This window comes from Nesoenas mayeri, assembly GCF_963082525.1.
Source record: "Nesoenas mayeri genome assembly, chromosome: 28".
NCBI classification, from domain to species: domain Eukaryota; kingdom Metazoa; phylum Chordata; class Aves; order Columbiformes; family Columbidae; genus Nesoenas; species Nesoenas mayeri.
The window spans coordinates 117,541-144,073 of NC_137558.1; the positions used below are offsets into that span (position 1 = coordinate 117,541).

The window sequence follows — 26,533 nt, forward strand, 5'->3', positions numbered from 1 at the left end:
TTTGTGGGGGTTGGGGGCAGCGGGAGGGACAGACGGACGGACGAACGCGCCGCCCCCGGGTCTCATTAGGCTTTAATTATTAATATAAGCGTGCACGTGAGCCCGGCTCTCCCGCCGCGGCCGTTGGCAAGGCCCCTGCTCGCCCCCGGGCTCGTCTCCAGGAAGTCACCTCACCCGGTTCTCTTCCTCTATTGGTCGGTACGCCTGTCGCTCAGCTTCGCCCCGCCCCCGGCACGCTGACAGGCCAATAGCGAACGGAAGGTGCGGGATGGGGGGACATTGGCCAATCGTGAGAGGCGATGTTGGTTTGAAATTGCCGGTTCAGGACGCGCGGCGCTGATTGGGCGGCGAGAGGCTGGGTGGGGCCGGCAGGAGGCTTGAGGAGGCGACAAGATGGCGGCGGAGACCGTGGAGCTCCATAAGCTGAAGGTACCGATGGGGCCGCCTCGGGCTCCCGCAGCGCGGCAGGGCCGGGCCTGGGCAGCCGGCGGCTCCCGGTCCCCGCAGCTCGGGAGGGTCCCCCGAGGGTGCCCGCCTGGTGCAGGGCCTGCGACACCCACCACTCCCGCGTACCCGGGGCCTTCACCCGCCTGGCAGCCGCGTTCCCGCCGCTGCCCGGGACCACCCGTGCGGGCTGGGCCCGAGCCGGGACCCCGCGGCTCGGGGCGGATGGGAACCGGGGGTCCTGGAGCGCGGCTGCGGTTCAGCACGGGCCTGCCTGCCTCGTAAAAAAACCGCTTTATTTGGGCCGTTGGCGCGCTGTTTAATTTTTTAATCCCTTTGTGTCTTGTGTAGCTGGCCGAGTTGAAGCAAGAATGTCTGGCCCGCGGGCTGGAGGCCAAAGGCAACAAGCAGGATCTGATCAACCGGCTGCAGGCGTATCTGGAGGAGCATGGTGGGTGCCAGGCACTCGTTAGCGGGGCCCTGGTGAGCTCCCGGGGGGAAGAGCTGAGAGCCCTGGGCTTTGCTGGAACCTCCTTGGCTTCCCTGAGCCAAACTCTGCTTGAATACATTTTATCTGAGAAAAGAAAGATGTTCCTGAAGTAATTCCCTTCTGCGATTGCTCTGTTGGTTTGTCTCGCAGCTGAAGAAGAGGCGAATGAGGAAGATGTCCTGGGAGAGGAGATCGAGGTAAATCGGTGCCTGGGGCCAGACTGAGGGGCTGAGCAGCTTATAGCCCAATGAACAGGGCGCTGTGTCTATTTTAAAGTGCTGTTGGTGGGTCTAAACCTGCTGGTTTTCACGCCGAAGGCTGCAGAATGCGCAGGGGAGGGTTCAGCAGGATCCGCGCCCCGTAATCCCATGCTTTTGTCACAAAAACCTCAGTGGAACCTGGTTCTTCCAGCCATCGGGGCTATTTGCTGCTTGGCCAGCATGTGCCCGGCGAGGTTATGGAACATTTCCCCCCAGTTCCACACACAAAAACATTTATCAGGGAGCAAGACAGGTCTTAGCAGGGCCCTGCTGGGAGTTTTCCGTGTTTCTTGTGTCCGTTTGTGGCCTGGGGAACATCACTCATGATTTTTGAGTGAAGCCCAGACTTCCAAACTAGGAATAACCCAAAAAACTAGCTGGTGTTCCCCTGAGTTGTTGTGGGGTTTTTTGGCTCATCTGTTCTGACTACTTATTATCTGACCTTTTCTCAACTCGCAGGAAGAAGAACAGAAGCCAGTGGAGCCGCCCATCAAAGCCGAGGAACCTCCTGTCAAATCACCCGACGTGTAATTATCATTTTTCAGTAGAATAAAGCGAACGCAGCAGGGGTGCGAGGAGATTCGTACAGCCCCATTTTGGGGCATCTGGGCTGAAGGAGGGTGGTCGGAGCAGTGTTGTGGCCCTTGCAGTATAACTCGGGGTCAGTCTGTCCCTCTGTGGGTCTGTCTGTCCGCCCTTGCGGGCAGGAGGGGCCATGCAGCTCCTGGCCGGAATCCCTTCTGGTGAAAGTGCCATTAAACTGTTACCACCTTTTTTTGGCACGTAAACCAAGGAACCTGCATGGGAATTGGGAACAAGAGCTGCGTTTTGCCGAGCAAGAGGCCCTGCTGGGGCAGGTTGTGCCCCACAGTTTTATGGGCAGTGCTGGGGTGGGGAGGATGATGCTGCTTCATTTCCCACCTTTGTTTCTTCCCCTTTTGTTTCCCCTCCTTGAGCCCCAACTCTGTTTTGGGAGCACAAGCTGTGGAGCTCGCCCGCTCTATCCTGTTTTCCTTCGGCCTTTTTGACTCTGTCATTGAGCAAACGTGGTGAAATGGGGTTTGTGGCACTGGCACCAGCCTGGGGGGTCACCTGGGGCTTCCCCATGAACCCAAACACAACCACCCTTTGCGTTTATGGAAATAAAGGGATCAAAAGCTCTTTCGGGCTCATGGTCAAGACTTTGGGCTTCTAGCAAGCAGGATGTTGCTGTTAAGAGCTATAAGATGGGCAGGGGGTGTTTGTAGGGTGCGCGGGTCTGTCACACCCTCTTGTGACACCCCCTGGCATTTCGAGCTGCGCCCACTAAGCCTGAAACAACAGCAGAAGGTTTCTCGTGCCTTAAACTTAGTTAATTGTCCCTCAGAATCCACAGAGGGGATGGGTAAAAGCGTGCGGCTGGTGATCGTGCTTCTCCCCATCATCACCAAAGGGGTTTGGGGCACACGTGGGGCTCACGGAGGCGCCGCGGCTGCGCGTTCTGACCTGTTTTTCTCTTTCCCGACACCTTTAGGATCACAGAAAAGAAGGTGGTGAAAATAACCTCGGAGATCTCGCAGATGGAGGTGAGGTTGCTCCACTCCAACGTCCCTGAGGTGTTGGTGTCCCCATTCCCAGGCTGTTCTGGGTGTCACTGTGTTGATGTTTCCATTATAAACCTGCTGGATTTTTCCCTTGGTTTTTATATTCTAAACCAGTTGCTGGCTGTGGAGTGACCCGGTGGGGTGGTGACCCCAGGGCATGTTGCGTTTTGACATCAGGTCTTACAGAACACTTCTTTGAATTATCTGTTACTGCCTTTTTCCTTCTGCCACCAACCACCTCTGACTAGGGCCAATATTCCCCCAATTTTCCCCATATTTCCCAAATATTTTCACTTTGGGGAGTCATCAGTTGGAGAGGAACCCAGAGGAGCTCCCAGGTCATCTCATCTTTGTTTTCTCTGGCTTTCCCACTTGACATTTTCTGGGCGTATTTTAAATACACGCTCTCAGAAGCTGCCAGTTCCTCAGGGAAAACTCTGAGTTTCAGGAATCCGATGGCGGTTCTCAAATCATCTCACCCTTATTTTTGTTCTCCTCGTGTTCCTTAAGAAAGAAAATTGCTGTGAAAACACGATTCTTGTCTCCCTGCTGTTTCGCGGCACTTAAGAGCTGCTTAAAGAGCTCGTTAACAAATTGTTGATGTCACCCTCGTGCCCGTTGTTTTTCCCTAAATTCTGCTGAAACCATTCACAGAAAATCAGCTTTTTTTTAATTGGGTGTGAATCAGATTTTGGCAAAATCACGTTGTAGATGGTTTTCGGAGATAAAATGGAATTATTTTCTCATACAATGTGGGTTCAGAGAGCAAGAAGAGCAATTCCTAGAGAAGGAATTGGCGATAAATGAAATTCAGCCTGAAATGTTCTCTCTTTTTCCTTCTTGATGCAGTAGAAGTTCCTCAGTGCTCCAGGGTGAGGAGCGATGTTCCAAATCCCTCTTTTCCCAACATTTCTTACTTTGCTGCGCGTCTTTATGCAGCTCCACGCTGGGCATTTGGCTGCACTCGGTGTTTCCATTCGAGTTGCAGCTGTTTCTCTAACCTTGAAAAAACACCCAACGCATTTTTGGGCCCTTTTGTAATAATGTTAAATATTTTCCCTTAAGCTTTTGAGGGGATTTAATCCCCGTCAGTGTGAACCCTCACGCTTTTTTGTCCTCTCTCCGTCACTGAATTTCAGCTGAAATTCCGCCTGAAACGGCTCGCGGGGCGCGAATAGCGTGGGTCTCTGCTGAAAAGCCTTGTGCCAAATAAATAAATCCCCTGAAAACAACCCCCCCGTCCCCTTTTTGAGAGTATTTCTTTGCTTATCGGGGGAAGCAAGGGAAATCTCTTGTCCTTTCTGTCCTGGCAGCGGATGCAGAAAAGGGCCGAACGTTTCAACGTCCCAGTCAGCCTGGAGAGCAAGAAGGCAGCGCGGGCAGCGCGGTGAGTCTCAAGATCGTTAAATTTGGGTGGAAAAGACCCTCAAAGTCATCAAGTCCAACCATTAACCCAACCCTGGCACCAGGAACGCCGCGTTTCAGTGCCCCCAAAGCAGTTTCGCTCAAGTACGCTCATACTTCCTTTTGAAAGATATCTCCCGTGCAAGAGTCGCTCCGCCGACCTCATCTCTGTTTTCCTTCCGCAGGTTTGGTTTGGCCACAGTTCCAACTAAAGGTGAGGAAGTGAAGCAGAACCAGTCCCTGGGGTGATCTGATTGCAAATATTTAATTATTTCAGAGGGGGGGTGGAAAAGCAGGTGAAGCTACCTGGGTTTTTGCCCCTTTTCCTGAGCTCCAAGCAGGAATTGTAAAATGCGGAGGAAAGCGAATGGGGGAGGTGGTCCGAAGGTGAAAAAGGAAATTCTACAGCGAGCAGAGGGGGAAGCTGGGAAAGGGGCCACCAGTTCTCCCCCATCTGTGGTGCTGGGATTTTTCTGCGCCCCCTTTTTTCTCTGAAAAATAATAATATGCTGCTCCCGATGTTTGTTCTCTAACTGGCTTCTCTTTTTCTCACCTCCTGGTTTCAGGCCTCTCTGCAGACAAACCCATGGTAAGAAACGCTTCTCGTTCTGGTGTTTACTGCTGGGCAGGCCCTTAATTACCTGTTGTAATTGGGAGAATGAGGTTCCTGGCTGCAGGATAAGGTACCAAAACGTATGTGGGATGAGAGCTGAGGTTGTACCTGCGCTGACCTGATTGGTCTCTGATGATGGTTTTCTCAGATTTTTAGAGTTTTTTCAGATTTCTCAGCTGATTTTAGAATGAAATGCTGAAAGGAATGAAAATGATTGGGTTGGGGTTTTTTTCTGTATATATAAATAGTTTTCTCTGTCGTTGTAGGTAAACATGGATAAATTAAAGGAGAGGGCTCAGAGGTTTGGGCTGAACGTCTCCTCGCTCTCCAAAAAGGTAAGTGACTCCAGAACTCATTTGCACCCCAATTAACCCGCCGTAATTAGGGGCTGCACATCATGGGAGTTGCATCAACACTTGTCCCTTCACCCTCTGATTGTTTTTGCACCTGTGGCTCTTGATCTGGTTTTGCCATAGTTCCCACTACTGGATTTTAAGGTGGTTCATCTGCATTTGAACGGGGAGGGAGGTGCGATCGGTTGGTTTTCAGGTGTTTACCTTGCACCATGTTTCTGGTTGTGCTGCGTCTGTAAAGACCGAGGTACCGAACAACCAGCCAGAGCCTCCTCGGTAGGAAATCGCTCCTTGAAGTACAAACGAGACAAGCTTTGGCTTTGCTCTTAAAGCTGTTTGTTATTCAGGGAGAGGTGTAGAGACCCCGTGCTGCTCCTCGTACCTGGCAACTGGTTGAGCTCGACCTAAGTGCATTCTGTAGCAAATAGGGAGGAAAAGATGAATTTTGCAGGTTTGGGGACGGCAGGATAAAGGATAAATACCTGCTCTGAGATCAATAGAACCCCCTGTGCGCCGCCTGAACAGAACTGAGCTTTGCTGGGCCATGAGGAGCCTCGGTTCAGGAACAGCTGGATCCTGTTGGTGCCGAGACTGGTGCTGAGACCTCACGCTGCGGCCAAGAGAAGAGCTGGGGGAGCTCGTCCCTCCCTGTCCCCGCAAAATCAGCTCCTCTGCTCCCCGGAGGGATGAATTTGACCTTTTTTGCTGCCCATTTCTCCATGTCCCAGCATTCTTGCTTTATTCTGGGGGTTCACTGATGGAGAAGATCTCTGGCATTGGAGATTGCTGTTCTCCCCACATCCCTCTCAGGGATGGGAGGAGGAGCCAGCATTACCTCTGCGGGTGAGAGGCTGCTCAAACATCGTTAACCTGGCACAGGGAGCTCCCGTTTTTCAGCAGGAATATCTGCCTTGTCAGTGTTTACAGCCGTGGCCTTTCCCGGCTTAATAAAGCCGGGCCTTGTGGAAGGAGCCACCTTGTGCCATGGTCCCCGTACATGGCAAAAACGCGAAAATGTCCAAATGTGAGGTCTGAGCTCCATTCACCTGAAAATGTAGCTTGTTAGCTACTAATGAGTTGCTCCTCGGTTGTGCAGCTGGAGAGCTGCTGGTGGGGAAAATCACTTGCCCAAGGCCAGGACTCGGTGGCCAGGCTTTGTCCCCGCTTTGCTGCGCTGGGTCTCTGGTTTTTGTTGGTGTTTTCTCCCTCGGGAAGCCGAGTTCACTGGCTTTAGAAGCAGCTTCTCCCACCGAGCGGAACACGCTCCCGCATTCCTGGGAGGAATATTATTGGTGACTTTAATTAGCCGGTCACATTGTGCTCCCCACCTGGGTGTTCTTTATAGCTTTTCATTACGGGGGAGCCTGGCAGTTGTGAGTGTTTACATGTGTTTTGGCAGGTTTTTATACCCTGGTGTTGCAGGAAAAAAACAACCCCAAGAAACAAGTTGACAATAAAGCATTGTCTCGGCGGAGCCGCACTTCTTTTCCCAGTCACACTGGGGCGGGGAGGGGGAGAACTGGAGCTTGGGGGTGGATTTCAGGAAGCAAACGCGGCTGTGAACTCAGCTGCAGCTTCATCACCCCTCCTGCCCACTCCCTCAGTCCTTTGGGACAGAAAATCAAGTTTAAAACCCTTTTCCAAAGCGGGAGCACGGTCGTGTGGAGGGGCTGGCGGTGCCAGAGGCAGGTGCTCGTTTGTCTCTAGGCAGTGCAGGGCCATTAAATTAATTTTTAAGATAAATCAAGGTGGAGTTTTATCTCCCTGTAGCGCCAGCTCTCCCCTCTGCGGCCTCCCGCTCTGTCTCTTGGGATGACATGAAAGCTCCTCGCCACCTTGGTGTGACATCAAACAGCTCACCCCATCTGAGCAGATCGCTAAAATAATTGGCTTTTCCAGCCGCTCTTTAACGTGGGGGTCTCAAACTGCCAGACGAGCAATTAGCTGATTAACCCTGGGCCGTGGTGAGGTGAAGTGACTCTGGAGTCCCCACGCCGGAGCTGAAACAAAGAAGTTTTGCCTCAAACCTCCGACACGTTCCTGGTGTTCCCATTCCTCACCATGGGGAGCTCATCCCATCCCAAACTCCTCAGGGCTGGGGGACGTTTCTGTGTCTGTCGAGCAGCACGTGGACCCGTCTCCGTGGCTCTCAAACCCCACGTCGCCGCCAATAATTTCATTTTTCTTCACCCGGCTGCAAGTTTTCCATTTTCCAGCTGGAGCTTTGTAGCCGTAAGACTGATGGAGAGTCCCACGGGTATCCAGGTGGGATCCCGAGCAGTGCAGGATGCTGAAACAACTTCCGGTCCAAAGGCACCGGCGAGGAAGAGTTAAATGTTTTCACGCAACCACCGGTCTGGATTAATGCTGGTTTAATTGTGGTTAATGAGAACGTGTTTTACGCAGAGCAGATAAGGGCCGAGGTCGCCTGCATGACGCTGGAGCAGAGCAGGGGGCAGTCGACCAGCGGAAAGTCTGCGTGTGTACAAAACAGCTAAATGGGGGGGGGGGGGGGGGGCGGGGAACAATTGCCTTAATTGTTTGGCTTCCAGTGAGTTTGCAATAATGTGCTGAGGAGGAATCCTGTTCCTGGGTAATTTTGCTGCCTGCAATCTTTCCAAACACCCCCTGCCAGCCCTGGATGAGGAGCTATTAACCACCAAGGGAGGGGGGATGTGCTGATGTTAGCAGAGGAAAGGAAAAATAAAACACAAAACAAAAAAGGCTTCGTGGCTCCATGTCACGTGTGGTGCCATGTGCCCACAGCTTGGTGTGGTGGCAAGAAGCGCCTCTTACTGTCACTGTTGTGGCTCCTGCCTTCTGCAAAAGTGCATGTGCTCCTGAATATTGAATATTCCTGTTTTCTGCGCCCTGCTCCCCGCCCCCCAAATTTCACTTTTTTCTGGTTGTGGTCGGCTTCCTGTCTATTAGACTATACAGAAAATGCGGCTCAGGAAAGCCGGAAATTTGCAGCGCGGTTGGATTTGTCCAGAGAAGCTGATGGTTCATCTGTGTCTTGTCCTCACATCTGAGTCTTGTCCTCATGTCAGCTCTAGGTGATTTTTAAAGGATTTTCCATCTCCCTCTGAGTTGGGCCGGTCCTAAAGCAGCTGGATTGAGAGGGAGATGAAAACAGTCCTAGTTTAAAGAGGAAAAGAGAGTTGTTTTGCCTTCGCTGTTGCTGAGCGGGGCTGAGTGCGGGTAGGAACAGTGTCCATATCGAAAGGCAAAGCTCAGTCTTAAGGAGCAAAAGAGGCTTTGGGGGCACTTGTGCAGGTGAATGCTGGGGCATTTCTAGCTGCCTCTGGGAAGGATTTACACCAACTGAGCACTAATCCCTGAATAACATATTTTTCTCCCCGCACAGGTGGGTGTGGAGTTCTGTGTGTGTCACCACCGTGTTACCGCGTGTCCTGCCCATCCCCTCATCCCAGCCCCTCCGTGTTTCTGGCCAAGCTGCCGCTCACGGCCCCAGCAGTTTAGGATGATGGAAAGTGACAAGGTGAAGAATAGTCCTGGCAGCTACAGGGGGTTTTGCACAAGGGGTTGTAAGCAAGGCCTCCGCCCTGGGGAGATGTTTCTGTTCACCCTTTGTCATTTTGGTGGGGTTGCAATCTTGTTTTGTCACCCCTGCACCCAGACCGCCATCCCAGAGGTGCTGGTGCCAGCCCGTGGCTTAAAGCTGAGCTTAAAATCAGACCCGAGCTTACCAGCAAATGTAAAGATTCATCAGACCTCGGGTTTTTTTCCCTCGGGTTTTTTCTTTGCCTGTTCCTTTCTCCCCCTAAACCTAGTCTCAAGTTGTGAGTTGTGTGCCCAAGGAGCTGGAGGGGGCAGACCCAGCACAGCCCTTCCCATGCTAACTCACACTCTCAGCTGCTGCTGTTTCCTCCGCTCTGGCATTTCCTCTCTGAGGGATACAAAATAATTCCCCTCTCCCACTACCTCAGCTGCTCTTGGTAATCTCGCTGGGCATCTCGTGGTCACAGTGTTTTCTCCCAGCTCTTTCCTTTCACCTTTTGTGACTGCCCTTCCAGGCAAACCCTCCTGACCCTCTTGCCACCTGCTCCACTGCGGATCTTGTTCCTGATCTGCCAGGATTTTCCTCAGTTTTCTGTTCCAGACCCTCCTGACTCGGTGCGACGACAGGTTTGTGCTCATGAGAACATCGTACGCCCTTCCACAGCCCTTAAAACGGCAGCTTTCCTGATCGTCTCGGTGCTCGCTGGCTCTTGCAGAACGTTTTCTCTGGCCTGCGCCTGGTCAGGGTGAAATAGAAGGAGCCCATAACTGTTTTTTCAAGAGAAATGTCACCTTGGCATCCAGCTGTCCTCTGAAACGGGCCCGGAGGGTCCCTGCTGTTTTTCTTCTCCCCATTATTCCTTCAGAAGCTGCTTCCCCCTCAGCGATTCCGGCAATTCCGCACCCCTGGCAATGACATTTTGAACAAACAAGTGCCGCGAGCGCGAGGTCAGAGGGACGCCTGGTCCCAGTTGATCCTGCGTCCCCGGCAAACCTTCAGGGAGTGGCCAAGGGGGGTACCCTGTGCTGGAGGAGACTTGGTGACCTCCCTCTGCCCGCTCATCTGGTTCTTCATCAGGCCCTGCTGTGAAACAGAACTTGGCTTTTGTCTGGAACACAAATACATCTTTCCCCCGCCCCCCCCCTGCGCCCCCCGCTATTATGATTCAATCAATGATGTTATTATGGCCCATTCAGGGGCTGGGGAACCATTTGGCTGCAGGAATTTGGAGGAGCGGCCAGGAGCAGGGGGGACGGGACGGCAGCGGAGCCTTCCCGCAGAAACAAAGTCACGTTTCCCCTTTGCACAGGGGACAAAAGTGACTAAAACAGCCCCAAAAAACCCTCTGTGAGGTGTGCAGAGGGTTCAACCTTGCATGGTTCTGCTCAGGATCACCATCCTTTCTGTCCAGTCCTTTTAATTACGATAATTTAAGCCACAGATTCTGTTCTCAAGCTCCCTGGGGTGCACAGAGATGCTCAACGCTCCATCGAGACTCGGGACCATCTCAAATCCCTTTTCTACCTGAGTGGGTCCCTGGCAGAGGTCTCATAATGCAAGGTCTGGGATGGAACAGCATAGTTTCAAAGATAATTTAGTGATTTTTTTTCCTCATGCTCTGGCCATTTTTGTTAATTAAAAGGCACAAAAATGAGTGGGGGAGTGGAGTCATCCCTGTGGGGAGGCTGTTCCTGCTGTGGCGCCACTGTCCCAGGGGAATAAACACACCAATTTCACTGCCGGGAGGGTTTAGCAAGTCAAATACTGGAGGAGCGGCAGCTCTTCTGCTGCATCTTCCCCCCACCTCTGCTGGAATCGGTAGCTTTTTGGAGAAATCAAATCACTGAATCATTTGGGTTGGGAAAGACCCTCGAGATCATCTGTTAACCGAACACCAGCACTAGTGTGTGTCCCCAAAACCTCATCTAAAACTTTGCAGGGAAAGGTTAATGTTGCAGTGCTGGTTTTGCGCTCGTAGGTTTGAATAGAATGGAGTCTTTTGGTGTTTTTTAAAATCTGGAGCTCATGTGCAATTCATATCGTGTTTAATCATCACCCGGTCGCCTCTTTTTTTAATAACAGCTGGACCCTCAGAGGGGAAAACTCTGCCAAGCGGCTTTAAGTCTATCGCCCTCCCGTCCTGTCAACAGGTGAATCACTCCGAAACAGGGTCCCCCCCAAACCCACCCCACACTGGGGCCAGGGAACAGGAGATGGGAAGAGTCTCCATAAACACCGTGTGAGATCTAAGGTGCATTGGGCAGGCACGAAGGGATGAAAAACATGCAGAAAATCTTTGCAGCCGCGGGCTGTCACAGCTCCTGCGCGCAGAAACATCGCACTTGGATGGTTTTTGCCTTTCCAAGGTGTGTGTTGGAGGAAAGGATGAGGAGTGAGCTCATGGGGGCCCCTTTCCCTGAGCTTGTGCTAAAAAAATGTCGTGGAGAAGGTGAGTGAGTCCAAGAGAGCAGCTGGGGGCTGATCCAGCCTTGCCCATGCTGTGTTAATGAGTGAATCAGGAGCTCAGATGTACAACCAATCTATTAAACACCTCCTGCTCTCTGCATTTCCCATCTTCTTGTGTAAAAAAAGATCTTCGGAAACCAGCAGCTTGGCTGGTCTGGCGCTAGGCTTGTCCCAAGCAGCCAGAGCAGGTTGTAACAGCTGAAGTGAGCCAGAAGACTGAGCTTTGCTCTAACTTAGAAGTCAAACAGGACATTTCCAAGTCACCAAGTCAAGCGCTGGGGCTTTGGCGGCCACTCCCCACGGAGGTAAAGCTGCGTTTGATGCTCTTGGGATCCGGAGGGATTTTGGAGCTCCAAAAATGGGCTGGAAGCACAAAGAGAGATGGAAGAGGTGATTTGGGTTGAAACCTGGCCATTTTAGATCACCTGTACCTTCTGTCAGGCTTTTGGAGGAGCAGAGTGTGAAACCCATCATCACTTCTCATTCTCATGCCCTCAGACAAGGTGCAGATCAGTGCAAATGTTGATTTTTACAGGTGCAAGGCATGTGTGGAATATTTCTGGATAAACACAGGGGCTTCCCCGCTGCTTCCCATCTCCCCAGAAGGACTCGGAGCCCGCGAGGGGAAGCGAAACGGGAGGAGCAAACCTGTAGAGATGAATTTCAACAAGGCGCTGGGTGACAGCTGCACGCCCTGGGATTGGAGTGTTCCCAAGAATAAAACCATCGTCGTTCACCCCAGGGGGATGAAATTGGAAGCCTGGTTACCCTTGAGTGTTTCATAACCTTTACCTTTTGGAGGTCAAGGCCATGTCGTCATTAATCTACCGTCGCCTGGGAGCCCTGGGGCTCTGCTTTTTTATCCCGCCATCCGTCACGCCGCAGCCAGGGACGCACGGCTGAGCAGAAGGCTCCGGTTTTATCCCCTCGCACCCTTCTGCCCGCCCGGGACTCACTCGTGGGGCCTCGTCTCCGTGTCTCCGCATTTCTGATGAGGATCCTTCCAGGTTTCAGCTGCAAATCCTCAGCCCTTTCCTCCCAGGGACGCTTTAATCTGCAAAAAAAAAGAACCACAGCCTCAGGGGCAGGGATTTAAAACCCGGAGTGGGCATTTCCCTGAGCTGCCCCTCTGGAAAAAGCCATATTCTCATTTTTTCTGGGGCTTTTACCAGGCAAACCAGGGCAGCGAGCTGTGACCCGGGCACACGGAGCATCTCTCGGGGTTTTGGTCCCTTTGCCCTGGTCTGAATTGATGCCAGGGGCTCTGGGAGAGTCAGACGGGTTCTCTGTCCTGTTACCTCCCCGGCTGCTGATTCCTGAAAGCTCGTTTCACAGAAATCTCCAGTGCTGGTGCTTCTGCCTCCTCCCGAGAGAGAGGGAATGATGCAGTTTAGCGATCCCATTTCTCAGTGGATCCTTCACTCGTTTCAGAACCAGCGCTACAAGCCCGAGGCCACACAGTTAAACCGGGATTTAGTCCCTCGTGATAGATGCTCTCGGGGAAGATTAAAGCTTTGGGATAATGTATGGTGCAAATCCATGGCCAAAAATCCAAATCCACGCTTGTATGGATGCTCCAGATCATGAGAAAACCTTGAGCTTCAGAGTTCCAAGTCCTCCATAAAAGCTTTTATTTTCCCTTTTTCTTTCCCAAACCCCCATTTTTTTCAGACAAACTCTCACGGCACAAAGGGAACATGCCTGGAAATGGCGAGGTTAGGAAATAAATCCACGCGCTCAGCTCTCCCCGTGGACTCCAGGCACTCCCGTCGGTGGCCCCGGGGGGTTGATGGATGCGGCGATCGCGGCGTTTTGCCGGGGGTGACTCTGGGTCGGCACCCCATGAATCACGGGCTGTCAGCGGGAGGCGCGAGGCCAGCAGGGCCTGGCGGGCGCATCTGATGCTCTCACGCCAGGGGGGTTGAGTGATTTAGGAGGATGGGGTGGGGGGCGAAAAAATAAATAACGCGCAGCTTGGCACGGTCCCGTGAACCTTCCATTGAAGGCACGGCGCTGCGTTTTGCTTTTTTTTGCTTTTTCTGGGGCTGTCCTCTTGCTGGTGGCATTGAAGCCAGGCTGGGTTTAAGAGCCTGGTTTAAGGCAGTTAAAGGCCCAGGTTGGGTTTTCTTTGTGCACCCGTCGTGCTGCTCCAGTGGGCACCTTTTTCCTCCCCTTCCCTGTCCCTGCAATGATAAATCCCTCCTGGCGTCCTTTGTTCACGACCCTCTGGTTTTGCCGTTTTGCTGAGACATGGCTTCTTCCTGAAAGCTGGAATAATCCTGAATGGATTGATTAGTTAGTTAATCCTAGCTGGAGTAATCCAAACGTGGCTTGGGCGCTGGGCTGGGAAGGGGATCCTGGCTGCTGTGATGATACGTCCCTGCTGTCCCTCCTCATCCTCCTCCCCAAAACAGGGTGATTTAACCTGATGGTTTCACTATCAGGGAATGGTTTTGGGTGGAGAAGACCAAAGATCGAGTCCAACCATAACCCAGCACTGGCACTAAAACGTCCCCAAGAACCTTGTCTGTCCAACCCTCCAGGGACGGTGACTCCAGCACTGCCCTGGGCAGCCTGTTCGATGCCGGGCAGCTCTTTGGGGAAGAAATTCTCTCAAATTTCCAACCTCAACCTCCACCTGAGGCCGTTTCCTCTCGTACTTACCCTGAGGCATCACCAACAAAATAAATAAACCTTTGTCCCGCTGTGCGGCAGAGCGAAGAGGACGAGAAGCTGAAGAAGAGGAAGGAGCGATTCGGCATCGTCACGAGTTCGGCCGGGGCTGCAGCCACAGAGGACACAGAGGTGAGAGCTTTTTGGGGGCGATGGAGATGGTCCTGGTGGGGGCGGCACATCCCTCCCCACGGCCTCAATGTTTCTGCGTCCTCCACCATGGCCTCGATGCTTCTGCATCCCCATGGCTGTGACCCTTCATCAGTAAATCCTCGGAGACTCTCCGATATAACATGGATTGAGGCGCTGACCCCGTTTTCCAGCGTTTTCTGCTCCGGGCTTTGTTCTGTCCTCTCTGCTTCTGGCCCATCTTTTAAATTTGTCAACTCCTCAGGGCAAGTTTTGTGCTCTTTTCTGGACTTCTTATACTTTTTCCCTGCCTTGAACTGCTCCAAGTTCCAATTTCAATTACTCAGGTGAGGTTTAGAGGTGTTATTTTTGCATCTGTGTTTTGGTTTGGGGGTTTTACTGCCCAAATGCCGTCCCGCACCACACGGAGAGCCGAGCCTGTGAGAATGAGCTCCCTCCGGCCGGCGCTTTTCCGTTAGGTCACGCTGGAACAAAAAGGGCTTTTTTCTGCCATTGTGTGCACTCAAATGCACCTTTCCCCCAGAGATTCTTGATTAGGGGCTTCTGTTTCCCCCTGGGCTATTTATCCTGCTAAAAATTAAGATTTATATGCCCCTCGTGGACCAGCTTAACGGCAAATCTGAGAGCCACGATAGTATATTTAATGCGTTTTAGTGTGTCCCTCTCACCTTCGCCATGAATAGGCGGGTGTTAACCCTTTGCCCTTTTCCATTTCCCACCTCCCCAGTGCTGGGAAGGGTTTCCCAGCCTCTCCACTTGCCATTGTTCCCAGCTTGGCCCCTTTGTCACCCGCTGCCAATGACGACGAGGTGACTTTAGCGGCAGTGCCGCGTCTCAGGCACCTCTATGGGATTTTTGGGGTGTTCCGTCCCCTTTTTAGGAGCAAAACCTCATAATTCCCTAAAACCAACGCAGCGGCGCACTCGGAAAGGAGCCTCCGGGCTCTAGGGTCGTTACCGCAAATTTAATAAATCCTCCATCGGGTTGCACACCAGGTTTTAAATAATTTGTCCGCTTGTTTCTTTTGGGTTTCAATTTCTTTTATTTGTGGCTTCTCTTGGCAGGCGAAGAAGAGGAAAAGAGCAGAGCGCTTCGGGATCGTGTGACGCCAGCGGTTGCATCTCTGCGTGCCTCCCGAGCGCGTGCGTCCCCCCTCGCCCCCTCCTCCTCTCACCCCCGTGCCATGTTCTCCAGGCTTTGGTGGTGAGCAGACAGGGATCCCTGCACGTGTACGATTGTGCTGCTTTTTTTTTTATTTCCTCAAGTTGAAAAAATGAAGAAAAGTTGAGCAAAGTTGCCAATTGACCCCGGATCAAGCCCCGTGTCCTCAAACAAGGAGGAAAATGTGACAACGCAGTTGCGAATGTTCCTCCCGCCTTGTTAAGCCCTCGTAGGGTTGGATCCCCAGGTTCTCCAAGGTTGGTCTTAGGTTGGGTTTTATCTTGTCATGGGTCTCAGGCTGGGTTTTATCCTCATCCCGGCTGCATCTCCCGCCATGGCCTGTGCACACATCTGTCCATCTGCTTGGGCACCGAGGCAAAAATCCTTTTCTCACCCCAAAGACCGACATCCTGGGTTGTTATTTCTGAGTGTGACCCTGCTGCGTTTGCCGCATCTGTGTCCCTCACGCCACCAGAGCCTGTGGGTACAAACCCAGTTTTTCAGAGGCTTTTACCCCATTCTTAAGCAATATATAAATATATTTTAACATAGAAGTCTCCAAACCGCTTCTGTTCCACGTTTGTGGCCCGGCCATGTCCCCGGTGACTCACGGCAACACCTTGGACGTCAGTTTAAGTTCCCAATGAGCAGCTGAAAGCCCCAGGGTCCAGATGACCATGCGTGTCGGGTTCTCAGTGCATCCAAGCTCTCGTTTAACATCATAACATTATTCCAATTGTTTTTTTTTAATGTCAGATTTTGTAAGATGTATTTTCTATTTGGCTCACGATCTTTTTCGCTTGAAATGTGGGGCTTTTTTAATTTTTTTTGTAGCATGCCAGGGCAAAAGCCACATTTTGCTCTCGGTTTCCTAATAAAACAGCTCCTCCAGGGCAATGGGGGTTTGTGTCACTGCGGTGAGGAGCAGAGCCGAGGACTGTCCATGTTAAAACTCTGCGGATCCTCCCGGCTGCCCCAGTCGGGTGTCAGTGGCCCCGTGTCACCTTTCGTGGGAGCTGCAGAGGGGACGCAGATGTCACCCGGATGGCACAGGGAACAGGGCAGTCGCTGCATCTCCCAGCCGGCACTTTGGGGACCAAGAGTTGTAGAATTCGAGAAGAAGCACAAATACCTTGTGATTTCACCGCGTCAGGTCTCTGTTGGGGACATGGTGACACCAGGAGCCCATGTCATATTGTGGCGTGAGATGCTGCTGGTCCAGGAGCTCTCCAGGGGCTTGGGGACAAGGGAAACACTGTCACCGTCCCTGCGCCAAGGGCAGAACCCAGGACACCCAGTTTTGCCACTTTCTGCTCCAGGGACTGTTCAAATCCACAGAAAATCGGGAGACAAAACCGGAGTGATGGCTGAACTGTCCTCTCACGTCCTTCCCTTCATAAGGGGCACTGGGAACAGGGAACACCTCGAGTCCTCCTTGTCACCCCACGGCGCTTCGGGTTTTTCAGCGTAGCAGCAAAACCGCATCCCTGCCACAGGACAGATGGCAAGTGGCAACCAAGCCACCCAGTCCCTGGGGGTCCTTGTCCCCAGCGCTGGGCACGGCTGTAGTGCCGTCGTCACCAGTCCTGGTGTCACCGTCGCTGGTTCTGCTGGCTCCGGTGGGGCTCAGCCAAGGTCCTCGCCAACGCTTTAATTACTGCGAGCGTTTTGTGCAGCCAGGCCCGGGTTGAGCTGAGACTGTGGGTGGTCGCCTGGATGTCCCCAGCTTAATTTGTCCCCACCCCGGGTCTCCGAATTAGGTCACTGATGGCGGAGGGGAGGGTCAGAGACGTGGGGTGCAGCTCCAGGGGGGACGTGACCGGAACAAAAGCAAACGCTTGTTCTGAAGCAAACAAACAAATCGCCCTCCCACCCCCCGACTTCTCCCCCCTTGAGAACACTGTCCCCTGCTTCCCCCCAGGACATGGTCCCCAAGGGAGGACATCAGCTCCGGGAGACAGCCAGTGTCCCCAAAGCCGCTTGGGGGACAATCGGGTGTCAGAGCCATGTCCCCACGTCTGGTCCCTGGGTCCCCCTGGGCAGTGACACCTCCCACCCCCCCACCCCCCCCCCCTGCCCTGCTCTGGCCCCTCCCGCTGTAATTAGCTGTGACATTCTCCGCATACCTGCAGCCCCTAATGAGGCTCCATAAAGGCTCCTCCTGCTCCCAGGGCCACTTGTTAAATCCCAGTTTTACAACTGGGAGCTGGACTGGGAGGAAATGGGGGATGGTGGGGGGGTCCCACCCGGGGGCTGGGGGGAACACTTGACTCCAGGCTGGTGGTCCCGTGTGGGGTGTCCCTGGTGTCCCAAATGTCCCCATCCCTGTCCCGTGTCCTCTGTCCCTACCATGGGGTCAACCTACTCGGGTTTTGGCTCCTGACGGGCACAATAAGAGCGGGGGTGACAGACCCCCCTGGGGACCCAGCCCCATCCAGGAACACAGTATCTCCCATGTCCATGATGGGGACGTCCCTCCCAGGGGATCTGAGCGAATTTTGGGGGGTTTGTTCCCCTGGGGTGGTGCTTGAGGTGTCAGGGGCTGGGGGCGGGTGGGAGCAGAGGGTGGTGGCAGGTTTTGGGGCATCGGGATGGATTTTGAGGTGTCAGGGCGGATTTTGGGGCAGATTTTGTCCCTTTGGCCGCTCGGCCAGCGCCAGAGCGTGGGAAGAATGAGAAGCATCAGGAAACGTTTCCTGAATCGGATCTGGTGGCAGCTCCCGCAGGAAGGGTGGGGGGACACATCGGGGACATGGGGGTCGAGCCCGGGGGTGCGGTGACACGGGGACACAATCAACAACCACCTGATGGTGGTGACGGCCCTGAGCACAAGAACACGAACACGGCGGGACAACCCAAGTGAAGGTGACACAGTAACCACGGGTACTCCTGGAGCTTCTCCCGTCCCCTCTCTCTTCCCAAGCTGGGTTTGTCTCCGTGTGCCCCCGCCCGGGTCCCCCTGTCACCAGTGCTGGCGATGTCACCGACAGGAGCTTTGTGACAAGGCCACGGTAATGAGGTGAGCACACTGGGTCCCACCGTGGGGTCCAGACCCACTGACCCTTGTCCCACGTGTGTCCCTTCTGTCCCCAGCTGATCCCCTCTGTCCCCCAACGCTGCTGCAGCCTCCCTGCTGCCTGCAAATTTGGGGGATTTGGGGGATTTCGATCCTCCGGCACCTCAGGAGAAACGTCTCGGCTGCCCCATGGACACGGGGACAGCGTCATTGTCCTTGTCCCTTTAACCTCCCATAGTGCAAACGGGTCACCGGCTGCATCGCTCTGTCACTGCATGAGGGAACGGTCAGTGTCCCCAAGACCACCGATGTCACCGTGCAGCCTCCTCATGGAGACAATTGCACTGGGGGTGACATCACGGGGGGACATGGGGACATTGCGGGGGGCCGTGGCACAGGCTGGAGCCGAAAGCTCGGAATTCTTTTAATTATTTCCTGGGGTTTTTTTAATATTTTTTTTATTATTATTATTTCTTTTAATTTTTTTTCTTTTTTTTTTTCTGTTCAAGTGCTGTTTGGTCGTGTCCATCAACCCCCCTCCCCCCGACCAGACGTGGCCTTTTGGTCGCTGCACCCCCCACCACATCCTTCCCGGGGCCCACCCTGAGCCCCCGCCCTGGCAGCCGTGTCCCCATCCCCCCCCGACCCCGGACACCCCGAAACGACAGAACGAGGAACAAAACAACGAACAAACGGACAGAAAAATAATAAAAATAACCTAAAAGACGTTACGCACAGGACCGACGGGCCGGGTAAATAATAATAATTAATTATACAATGATGGGGCTGTTCCCCCCCACCCCGGCACAGGACACTGTTTCCAGTGCCCAGGGCTGACTGGTTCCAGTGCTGCCCTGTCCCTCCCGCGGTGCCACCTGCTTGTCACAGCTGCCACGGAGGGTTGGGTGCTGGGGCCTCTGGGTGCTCTGGGGCTCCCCCAATGTTGGGGGCAGCTGGAACCCCCACCCTGTGTCACATGGATGATGCCCATGGGGGAACAATGTCCCTGGAGAGATGATCCCCGTGAGGTGACAGTGCCCAAGGCCAGGGGGAGCACTTGGGCACACAGTGACATCTTGGGGGGGGCAGGTGGATCCCTGAGCCCAGAGTGGGATCCGTCCCCTTCCCAGTCCCTTCCCAGAGGTTTCAGCCTCTTTCCAGGGCAGTGGCGAAGTTGTCACCTCACAGGGCCCCAGGGGACGGTGCTTCTCCTCGGGGTGGCTTTCGTGGTGGAGTGGTGACAGCCAGGGACAGACAAACCCTCATCACCCTCAGTGGCATTGCTGGGATCAGCCGGAGGCCGCGGCACCCCAAAAGGCACTGTCAGCGGGGAGGGGACACCAGGACCCCCGCGCCACCATGGCGGGGCCACCATTGCCAGGGCCACCAGGCAAATGGCATCAGTGCTGGTGGTGGGAGGGACCCCTGGCAGCCCTAAGTGCTCCTGTGGCCATGGTGGCCACGATGTCACCCCGAGGTGGCCTTGTCCTTGCGAGCGCTTCAGGTCACACAGAGCCAGGGACAAGTGCTAAACATCCCAGGTGTCCCCAGCTCCACTGTCCCGGTCCCTGGCCGCCTGGTGCCGTCCCTAAGTGCTACACGGAGTGGGGACGCACCGGTAGCCACCGGGTTGTTCCGCACGTGGCCCTGGTGCTGTTGCTGCGCGGTGTCACCAGCGCTGGACGTGGAACTGTCCGGCACCCAAGGGATAAGTGCTGGTTCTGCAGGGGCCACCCCGGGCCACCCCCTGGGGCCATCATGGCCACTGCTGCCACATTAGCATCTGCCTGGCGCCGGGGCCCGGTTGCGTCACTGGTGGAGGAGCCGGCGGGTGGTTGAACCCTTGGGAAACCGGGAGCTCGTTCCCACGCGAAAATCATCCGGAGGGGGAGGTGAATCTGCCACCTCAGCAGAATCTGTCACCAAGCTGGAGCCAATTTTGTCCGGTGCTGCCTCTGGGTGACCCCAAAGCCACCAGCTTGTCCACATTCCGCCGCATGACCACCCCTGGGGGGAGCGTCACCGTCCTGCTGCGGCACTGGGGACAGGTGGCAGCTCTAGTCCCTGTGCCCAGGGACACTAGGAGATGCTGGCAGTGCCTGCAGGGGGCTCGGGGGACGTCCCCACTGTGGGGCTGTGGGCGCCGGTGACACGAAAGGAGGGGACTAAGGGGCGCTTGGGGACAACCCGCAGCAAAGCGTCGGCCAGTAGGGTGGTTAATAAATAAATAAATTAAAGAAGGGAGGCAGTTTCCTCCCGGGCTAGGTCTGCCGTCCTGGCTCCAGCAGCTGCTCAGGGACGACGGAGTCGCCCACCCTTGGGGTGTCACCTTGGCCGTGGGGCGGGCAGGGATGTCCCCGTCCCCACTCCAGCAGTGTGGGGAGATGCTCGGCCGCCTGCTGTCACCACCGAGGTGGGAGAGGTGGCCAGTGAAGAGCTGTGGTGCTGCGCCATGCCAGGGGGGGTTACAGCGGTGACCCCGGTGATGGCACCAGGGGTCCCAGCCGCCCCCTCCCTTTCCCTTCTCCGTCCGGTTGCTTTATTGCACAATGCATGTTGAAGCGCGGGGTTGGTGCACGGGCTTTTCTTCTCTCTCTCTTTTTCCCGGACATCCAAAGGAATTTTACGCTTTGTATATCAAAAAAAAAGGAAAAAAAATGTAAAAAGCAGTGGCAGAAAAGAGGCGTCTCTGGCGGAGGGGGGAGCGCACGGAGGAGCGGCACTGAGCCGGGCACTCCTTTTTTAAGAGCATCCACATCTGTCAACCACCATCCCGGGGATTTTGCCGTAGATGATCTGCTGCTTGTCGTTGAAGTAGAGCATGTTGATGGGGGACATCTTGGTGGGGGTGCAGCAGGGCCCGGCCGAGCCGCGCGGGTTGGCCTGTTGCACCAGGTGGGTGTGCGGGTATTTCTGCATGAACATGTACTCACACTGCCCCGAGCAGTAGTTGGCTTTGTAGCGCTTGGGGGCGATGATCCAGTCCCAGCCAAATGCCTCAAAGTCGACGGTCAGGGGGTAGCGGCAGCAGCGCGACTCGGTCGAGTGCTCGTCGCAGTCCAGCCCCAGGTTCCGCCGCGAGCGCTTGTTGTTCTCCAGCACCCGCAGCTCCATGAAGGGGTGCTGGGGCAGTAGAAAAAGGGGGAGTGAGACCCATGGACTGACCCACCACCCCACACGTTGAGCCACGGTCCCATCACCCCACAATCACATCGTGCCAGCTCTATGGGTGCCACGCAGCTCCATGGAGCTGGCACCATCCCATGGGGGTGTCATCAGTTCCACCAGGGTGTCACCAGCCCCACCAGGGTGTTATCAGTTCCATGGAGCTGTCACTGTCCCCACAAAGCTGTGACCAGCCCATGGAGCCGTCGCCAGCTCTGCAGATATGTGGTCAATCCCACGGAGCTGTGGCTGGTCCCATAGAGCTGTCATCATCCCCATGGAGCTGTCATTGTCCCCATGGACCTGTCAGTGTCCCCACGCAGCTGTGACCAGCCCATGGAGCTGTCACTGTCCCCACAAAGCTATCACCAGCTCCGTGGAGCCATCATCACCTCGGCAGGGCTGTGACCAGCCCCGTGGAGCTGTCATCGTACCCATGGAGCTCTCACCACCCCCACAAGCTGTCACCAGCCCACAGAGCTGCCTCACCAACCCTGACTATCCCTGTTGCCCCCCCAGTTCCCCCCACACCCATCCCACCACAACACTCCGTCGCCTCTGCGCACCCCCAGCCCCCGAGGGACCCGAGGGGACAGCCACCCACCAGACCCTCGGCGCCGGGCCCCAGCGAGGTGACAGCCAGGTCGTTGCCATTGGGGTCAAAGGCATTGATCTCGATGCCCCAGTTGTTCTGCGGCTGCTTGAACCAGTTCTGCAGGACGTGCTTGAAGTCGATGCTCTGCCAGTGGCCCAGCCGTGAGTTGAGGTCGATCTTGAGTGAGCGGATGCGGATGTGACGGCTGCCCTCGTCCGTCACCGGCTTCAGCCGCAGGATCTGCAGGTAGACGGTGGAGGTGTGCTGCACCGGGCGCAGGTACACCCACAGCTGCGCCTTCACCACCTTGGTGAACATGACCTTGGGGCTGAAGTTGAAGAAGCAGCAATGGGGGTTGCCCTCGATCTGCACCACGGGATCCGCTGCGGGAAGAAGGAGGCGTCAGGGTGATGGGGGCGTCCCTGGGAACCCCCTGCCCTGTGTGTCCCCCTCTCCCAGATCCTCCTCAGTCGTTAAGAGGTGAAGGTCGGGTCAGAGACCGCCCCAGCGGGTCATGGCCCCTCCATTGGCAATAAGGTCCCCAGCTGCCCCATGACCCTGTGTCACAGGGGAGTCACGATCCCCTGCAGGGATCAAGGATGGTTGGGGGGGGTCCAGCCCCACGGCACCTGCTCCAGGGCAGCCACTTCCCAACACATCCTGGGGTCAGAGCCACAGATGTGCCCGGTGGCAAAGCCCCAAGGTGGGTCCGTGGCACCAAAATTGGGGTACAGACACCACCAGGGTCCCCAGCCGGGTGGCATCTCATGGGACATTCATCCGTCCCCCCCTCCATCCCTCATCCTCCATCTCCCACCCTCCCCAGGATTGTTTTTGTGGCACCCCCACCCCTCTACCGGCCATTCCTGCCGCGGGTGACACTCTCAACTATGGCAAAACCACACGGCCACCTCCGGGGCCGGTGCTGCCCACTCCAGTGCGGTGACATCCCCCAGCATCCCAAGCTCCCAGGGGGATGCGGGGGCTCCCCGGCCGCCCTCCCCCAGCCCCGTGGCAGCTCCTGGGCTCTGCCAACATCTGTGTCAAATTGAGCGGGGAATGTCCCCCTCCCCGTCCCCCCTGCTCCGCACCGGTCAGGTTTAATGGCCCCCAGCTGCAGCGCGGGGCCATTTGCTGCGCGCGAGGCCTCCCCAAACACATGGGGGTCACGACATCGGGGGCAGCCCCGCGAATGCCATCCCGCTCCCCCGCCGCGCCGCACATAAACCACGGTGACAGGGGCCGGAGCGGGGGGGACACACCGGTGCACAAACCCCTCCCAGCAATTTGCTGCGCACAAGCCCCTGATTAAACCCACGTGTTCCTCTGGGACCCCCCCCGGGGAACGGCCCCCCCGCGCTGCCTGTCCCCATGAAGCCACAAGGGCAGTTTGTGCCCCTTCCACGGGGCTTTGTCACCTGTCACCAGTGGGACAGCGGCTGCCTCGAGGGGCTTCGGGTCCCTCCGCGGTCCTGGTGGCACACGGGGGCCCCAGGTGACTTTTGAAGACACAGGGACAGTTTGTCCCCAGCTCACTGTGGCGGCCAGAAGAATGTGATGGGGTTGTTTTTGCAGGGTCTCTTAGAGGTGTCCCTCAAAGCCACCACCGAAGCCCCTCACCACGGTGCCAGCGGCACCAGTAACACCAGTGACCCCCCCTCCACCCCGGGACTGGCATCCCAGGGGACAACGCAGGGGACACTGGAGGGTGCGGGCACAGGGGGGCTGTGGCAGTGCCAGGATGCTCATCCCGTTGCTGTGGCAACGGGGGATAAAGGTGACGGGGACATCGGTCACAGCTGAGGATATGCTGGGCGGGGGGAGGTACCCTGAGCCCCCCGCTTTGTTCCACTGAGCCCAGATTTGGGGGCCCACCTCTGTCCCCTTAACCCCTCGCCTGCCGTGGGGGAACCGCAGCCCCCTCAGGTCCAGGTGACCCTGCAGAGTCCCCGTGTACCCGCTCCCACTGACCTTGAACAGCTTCAGGTCCCCCCTGCCCCCCCGGCCCCCCCCAGCCCCTCATTAAGGTCCCTCTGGGTCGCAGGGGTCACGGGTAACCCCTAAATGGGTTTAGGACCCAATTAAACTTCCCGGGGGGGCGGGGGGGGTGCTGGGGGTGGTGGCTTGAGATTAACGGGGCGGGGGGCAGCTGGGGGGAACCCGAGAGCTTTATGGCTCTGCCGCCTATAAAGCCCTTTCCCTCCTCCTGTTCAGGAACCATAAAACCCCACACAATTGGCACAGGGGGGGCGGGGGGGGGGGAGAATCATAATAATAACGGAGCAGCCGCGGGCAGGACAGGCCGGACCCCGTGGTGCATCCAGCTGGAGGGCCGGGGCTGCGGGACCCCCAGAGTGGGACCAGGGGGGCCCGCGTGGCTGGAGGAGGGGTGTCCCTCTGGTATTTATTTTGGGGGCCCCCGAGCTGTTAAGGGGCGGGAGGGGGGGGCTGGGGGCAGCGAGCGTGAACGCGGCACAGGGAGGAAAACCCCAGCCTGTTGTCAATTTTATGGGTAATAAAATTTCAAAGCCACCCGAGTCTATTAATGCCTGGGAAGGAAATTCGTCGGGGGGCTGCAGGGGGGCAGTGCCTCACACTTCCCTCCCTTCCGCTCGCCTTTAGCACCCGGCCCCCTCGGTCCTTGGGGTCCCATGGCGCGCCTCAGGGGTCCCACTGCTGGAGCAGGTGGAGCTGAGACAGACCAGGGGAAACTGAGGCACGGAGAGGTGGAGGGTGCAGCCTCCCCGCAGCCCCACGGCTAGGTGGATGGACAGAGACATGTCACAGGGCAGCAGAGTCCCCAAGCGCATCCCCTCTCTGCTGGGGCCCCTGGGCTGAAGCTCTGCCATCACCCCACTGTCACCTTGCTGTCACCCTGCTGTCACTATGCCGTCACCCCTCTGTCACCCGCGGCAGGAGGTGAGTGCTGGCACCCGCTGCCCAGCAGGGCCTTGGGGACCAGGAGGTCACTGTGTCACCTGCCCCGTGTCCCCAGTCCGGTCCCAGTGCCAGTGCTCACACCAAGTGCCAGTCCCCAGTACCATGTCCCTGTCCCCAGCACCAGTATTAGGGCTCAAGCTGGTGCCAGCGCCAGGTCCTGGGACCTGCTGCCAGTGCCCAGTTGTGCTACTCAACTGATTCCAGTGAGTCGGGTGCCAGTCCCCTGTGCCATGTCCCGATCCTCAGTTCCAAGTGCTGGGTCTCAGTTCCCAGTTCTCCGCTCCCAGTTGCAGTCCCAGGTCCCAGTCCCCAGCTCCCAGTTGCAGTCCCAGGTCCCAGCTCCCGGTGCTCATTCCCAGTCCTGTTTCCCAGCTCCCAGTGCCCTGTACCAGTTGCCAGCCAGCCTGTCCCATCCCCATATCCCTGTGTCCCCATGTCCCCAGGTCCCAGTGCTGCACGGTGCATTCCCCCGGGACCCTCACGAAGTCACCAGGGAGAGGGGGCGGACGGGGGCTGATGTGAACACAGGGGAGCCCCAGGGGCGCCGGGGAGAACCGGGGAGAACGGGGGGGGGAGCCGGGGGGAACCGGGGGGAACCGTGCATCCCCAGGGAGGGGGACAGGGAGGGCACGGGGGAGGAAGAGGAGCCGCGGAAGGACCCGGGAGAGGAACCGGCGGGGAGGGAGGGAGAGACGGGGAGGGGGGGAGTCCGCCGGCGAAGTTTGCAGCGGCGGAACAAAGGCGGCACTGACTTTCCTGGGCCATGCTGATGACGGTCTCGGTGGTGGCGTGGTACTCGTCCTCCTCCAGGTACTCGTCGTGCTGCAGCGAGTCCCCCTGGAAGTCGTGGAGGTCCAGGAGCTGCTGGAGCGGCGGGGCCTTGGGCAGCAGCTGCTTCACCACCTCCCGGGTGATGTTGGGCGCTTCCTTCAGCCGCAGCTTGCTCAGGATCTGCGACTTGATGCTCTCCAGCCGCAGCTCCTTGCTGTGCCGCCGCCACAGGCACACGGGGCAAGCGGCGGGCTCGGAAACGGGGGATGGCGCTTCGACCGACCCCCCCGCCGCCACCACCAACGCCAACAAACACAGCAAGACCGGGGCCATACCGGGAAACCTTTCCCCGCCGGGCCGCCCCCCCGCCCCGCTTCCACCGCAACGCGCAAGGGGCGCGGAACGGGGGGGGAAGGCGGTAACGGCGGCGGGGGCGGGGAAGCGGGGGGCGGTGAGGGACCCGGGGGGGGGGCGGAGGGGGGGGGGGGAAGAAAAAAGCGGCGGTAGCGGCGGCCCCGGGGTTTTATACCCCAAGAGAAGTGTGTCGTCAGCGGCCTTGATTGGCTGCGGGCGCACAAAAGAGGTTCTGGCAGGGGCTTGTCACCAGCCGCCGCCGGCCCCCCGAGCACCGGGAGCGGCCCCGCCGCCACCGCGCGCTGCCCGGTTCGCTCCGACACCCCCCGCACCGCCTCCAGTTATGGCGGGGGCGGCGCCGCGGGACCCAAGTCCCGGCAAGTGCGGCGGAGCGGGAAGGGCAGGGACGCCCTGACCCCGCCGCACTTGCCGGGACTTGGGTCCCGCCGCGACGCCCCCGTAGACCAGGGATGCGCGTCCCGGTCCCTCCATCCCCCCGTGTCCTCCCGGGACGCCTCCGTATCTGTCCCCTCTGAATCTCTCTCCCATCCCCGGGTCCACGCACCCGCGCC

General features: G+C 56.7%; 2 protein-coding genes across 9 annotated transcripts; one reads left to right on the top strand and one right to left on the bottom strand.

Annotated features, from left to right (window-relative positions):
* Window positions 1–251: 251 nt before the first annotated feature.
* On the top strand, window positions 252–16,073 carry SARNP (SAP domain containing ribonucleoprotein). 8 transcript variants are annotated; one of them, XM_080360440.1, is made up of 13 exons: window positions 252–429; window positions 796–895; window positions 1,085–1,131; window positions 1,654–1,721; window positions 2,708–2,759; window positions 4,091–4,164; window positions 4,367–4,395; window positions 4,748–4,770; window positions 5,061–5,129; window positions 8,515–8,649; window positions 13,852–13,941; window positions 15,024–15,101; window positions 15,225–16,073. In XM_080360440.1, exons 1-12 carry the CDS (start codon window positions 394–396, stop codon window positions 15,063–15,065), a joined length of 765 nt encoding a protein of 254 aa, XP_080216566.1. In that variant the 5' UTR covers window positions 252–393; the 3' UTR covers window positions 15,066–15,101; window positions 15,225–16,073. The 8 variants fall into 8 exon arrangements, with proteins under 8 accessions (XP_080216566.1, XP_080216565.1, XP_080216570.1 ...); XM_080360439.1 differs by lacking the exon at window positions 15,225–16,073 and having other exon boundaries at window positions 15,024–15,104; XM_080360444.1 differs by lacking the exons at window positions 8,515–8,649; window positions 15,225–16,073 and having other exon boundaries at window positions 15,024–15,104.
* A 4,281-nt stretch (window positions 16,074–20,354) lies between these two features.
* GDF11 (growth differentiation factor 11) lies at window positions 20,355–25,940 on the bottom strand (the record flags this gene model as incomplete). Its single annotated transcript, XM_080360690.1, has 3 exons — window positions 20,355–21,259; window positions 21,906–22,279; window positions 25,589–25,940. 3 exons carry the CDS (start codon window positions 25,938–25,940, stop codon window positions 20,879–20,881), a joined length of 1,107 nt encoding a protein of 368 aa, XP_080216816.1. The 3' UTR covers window positions 20,355–20,878.
* Window positions 25,941–26,533: the final 593 nt, after the last annotated feature.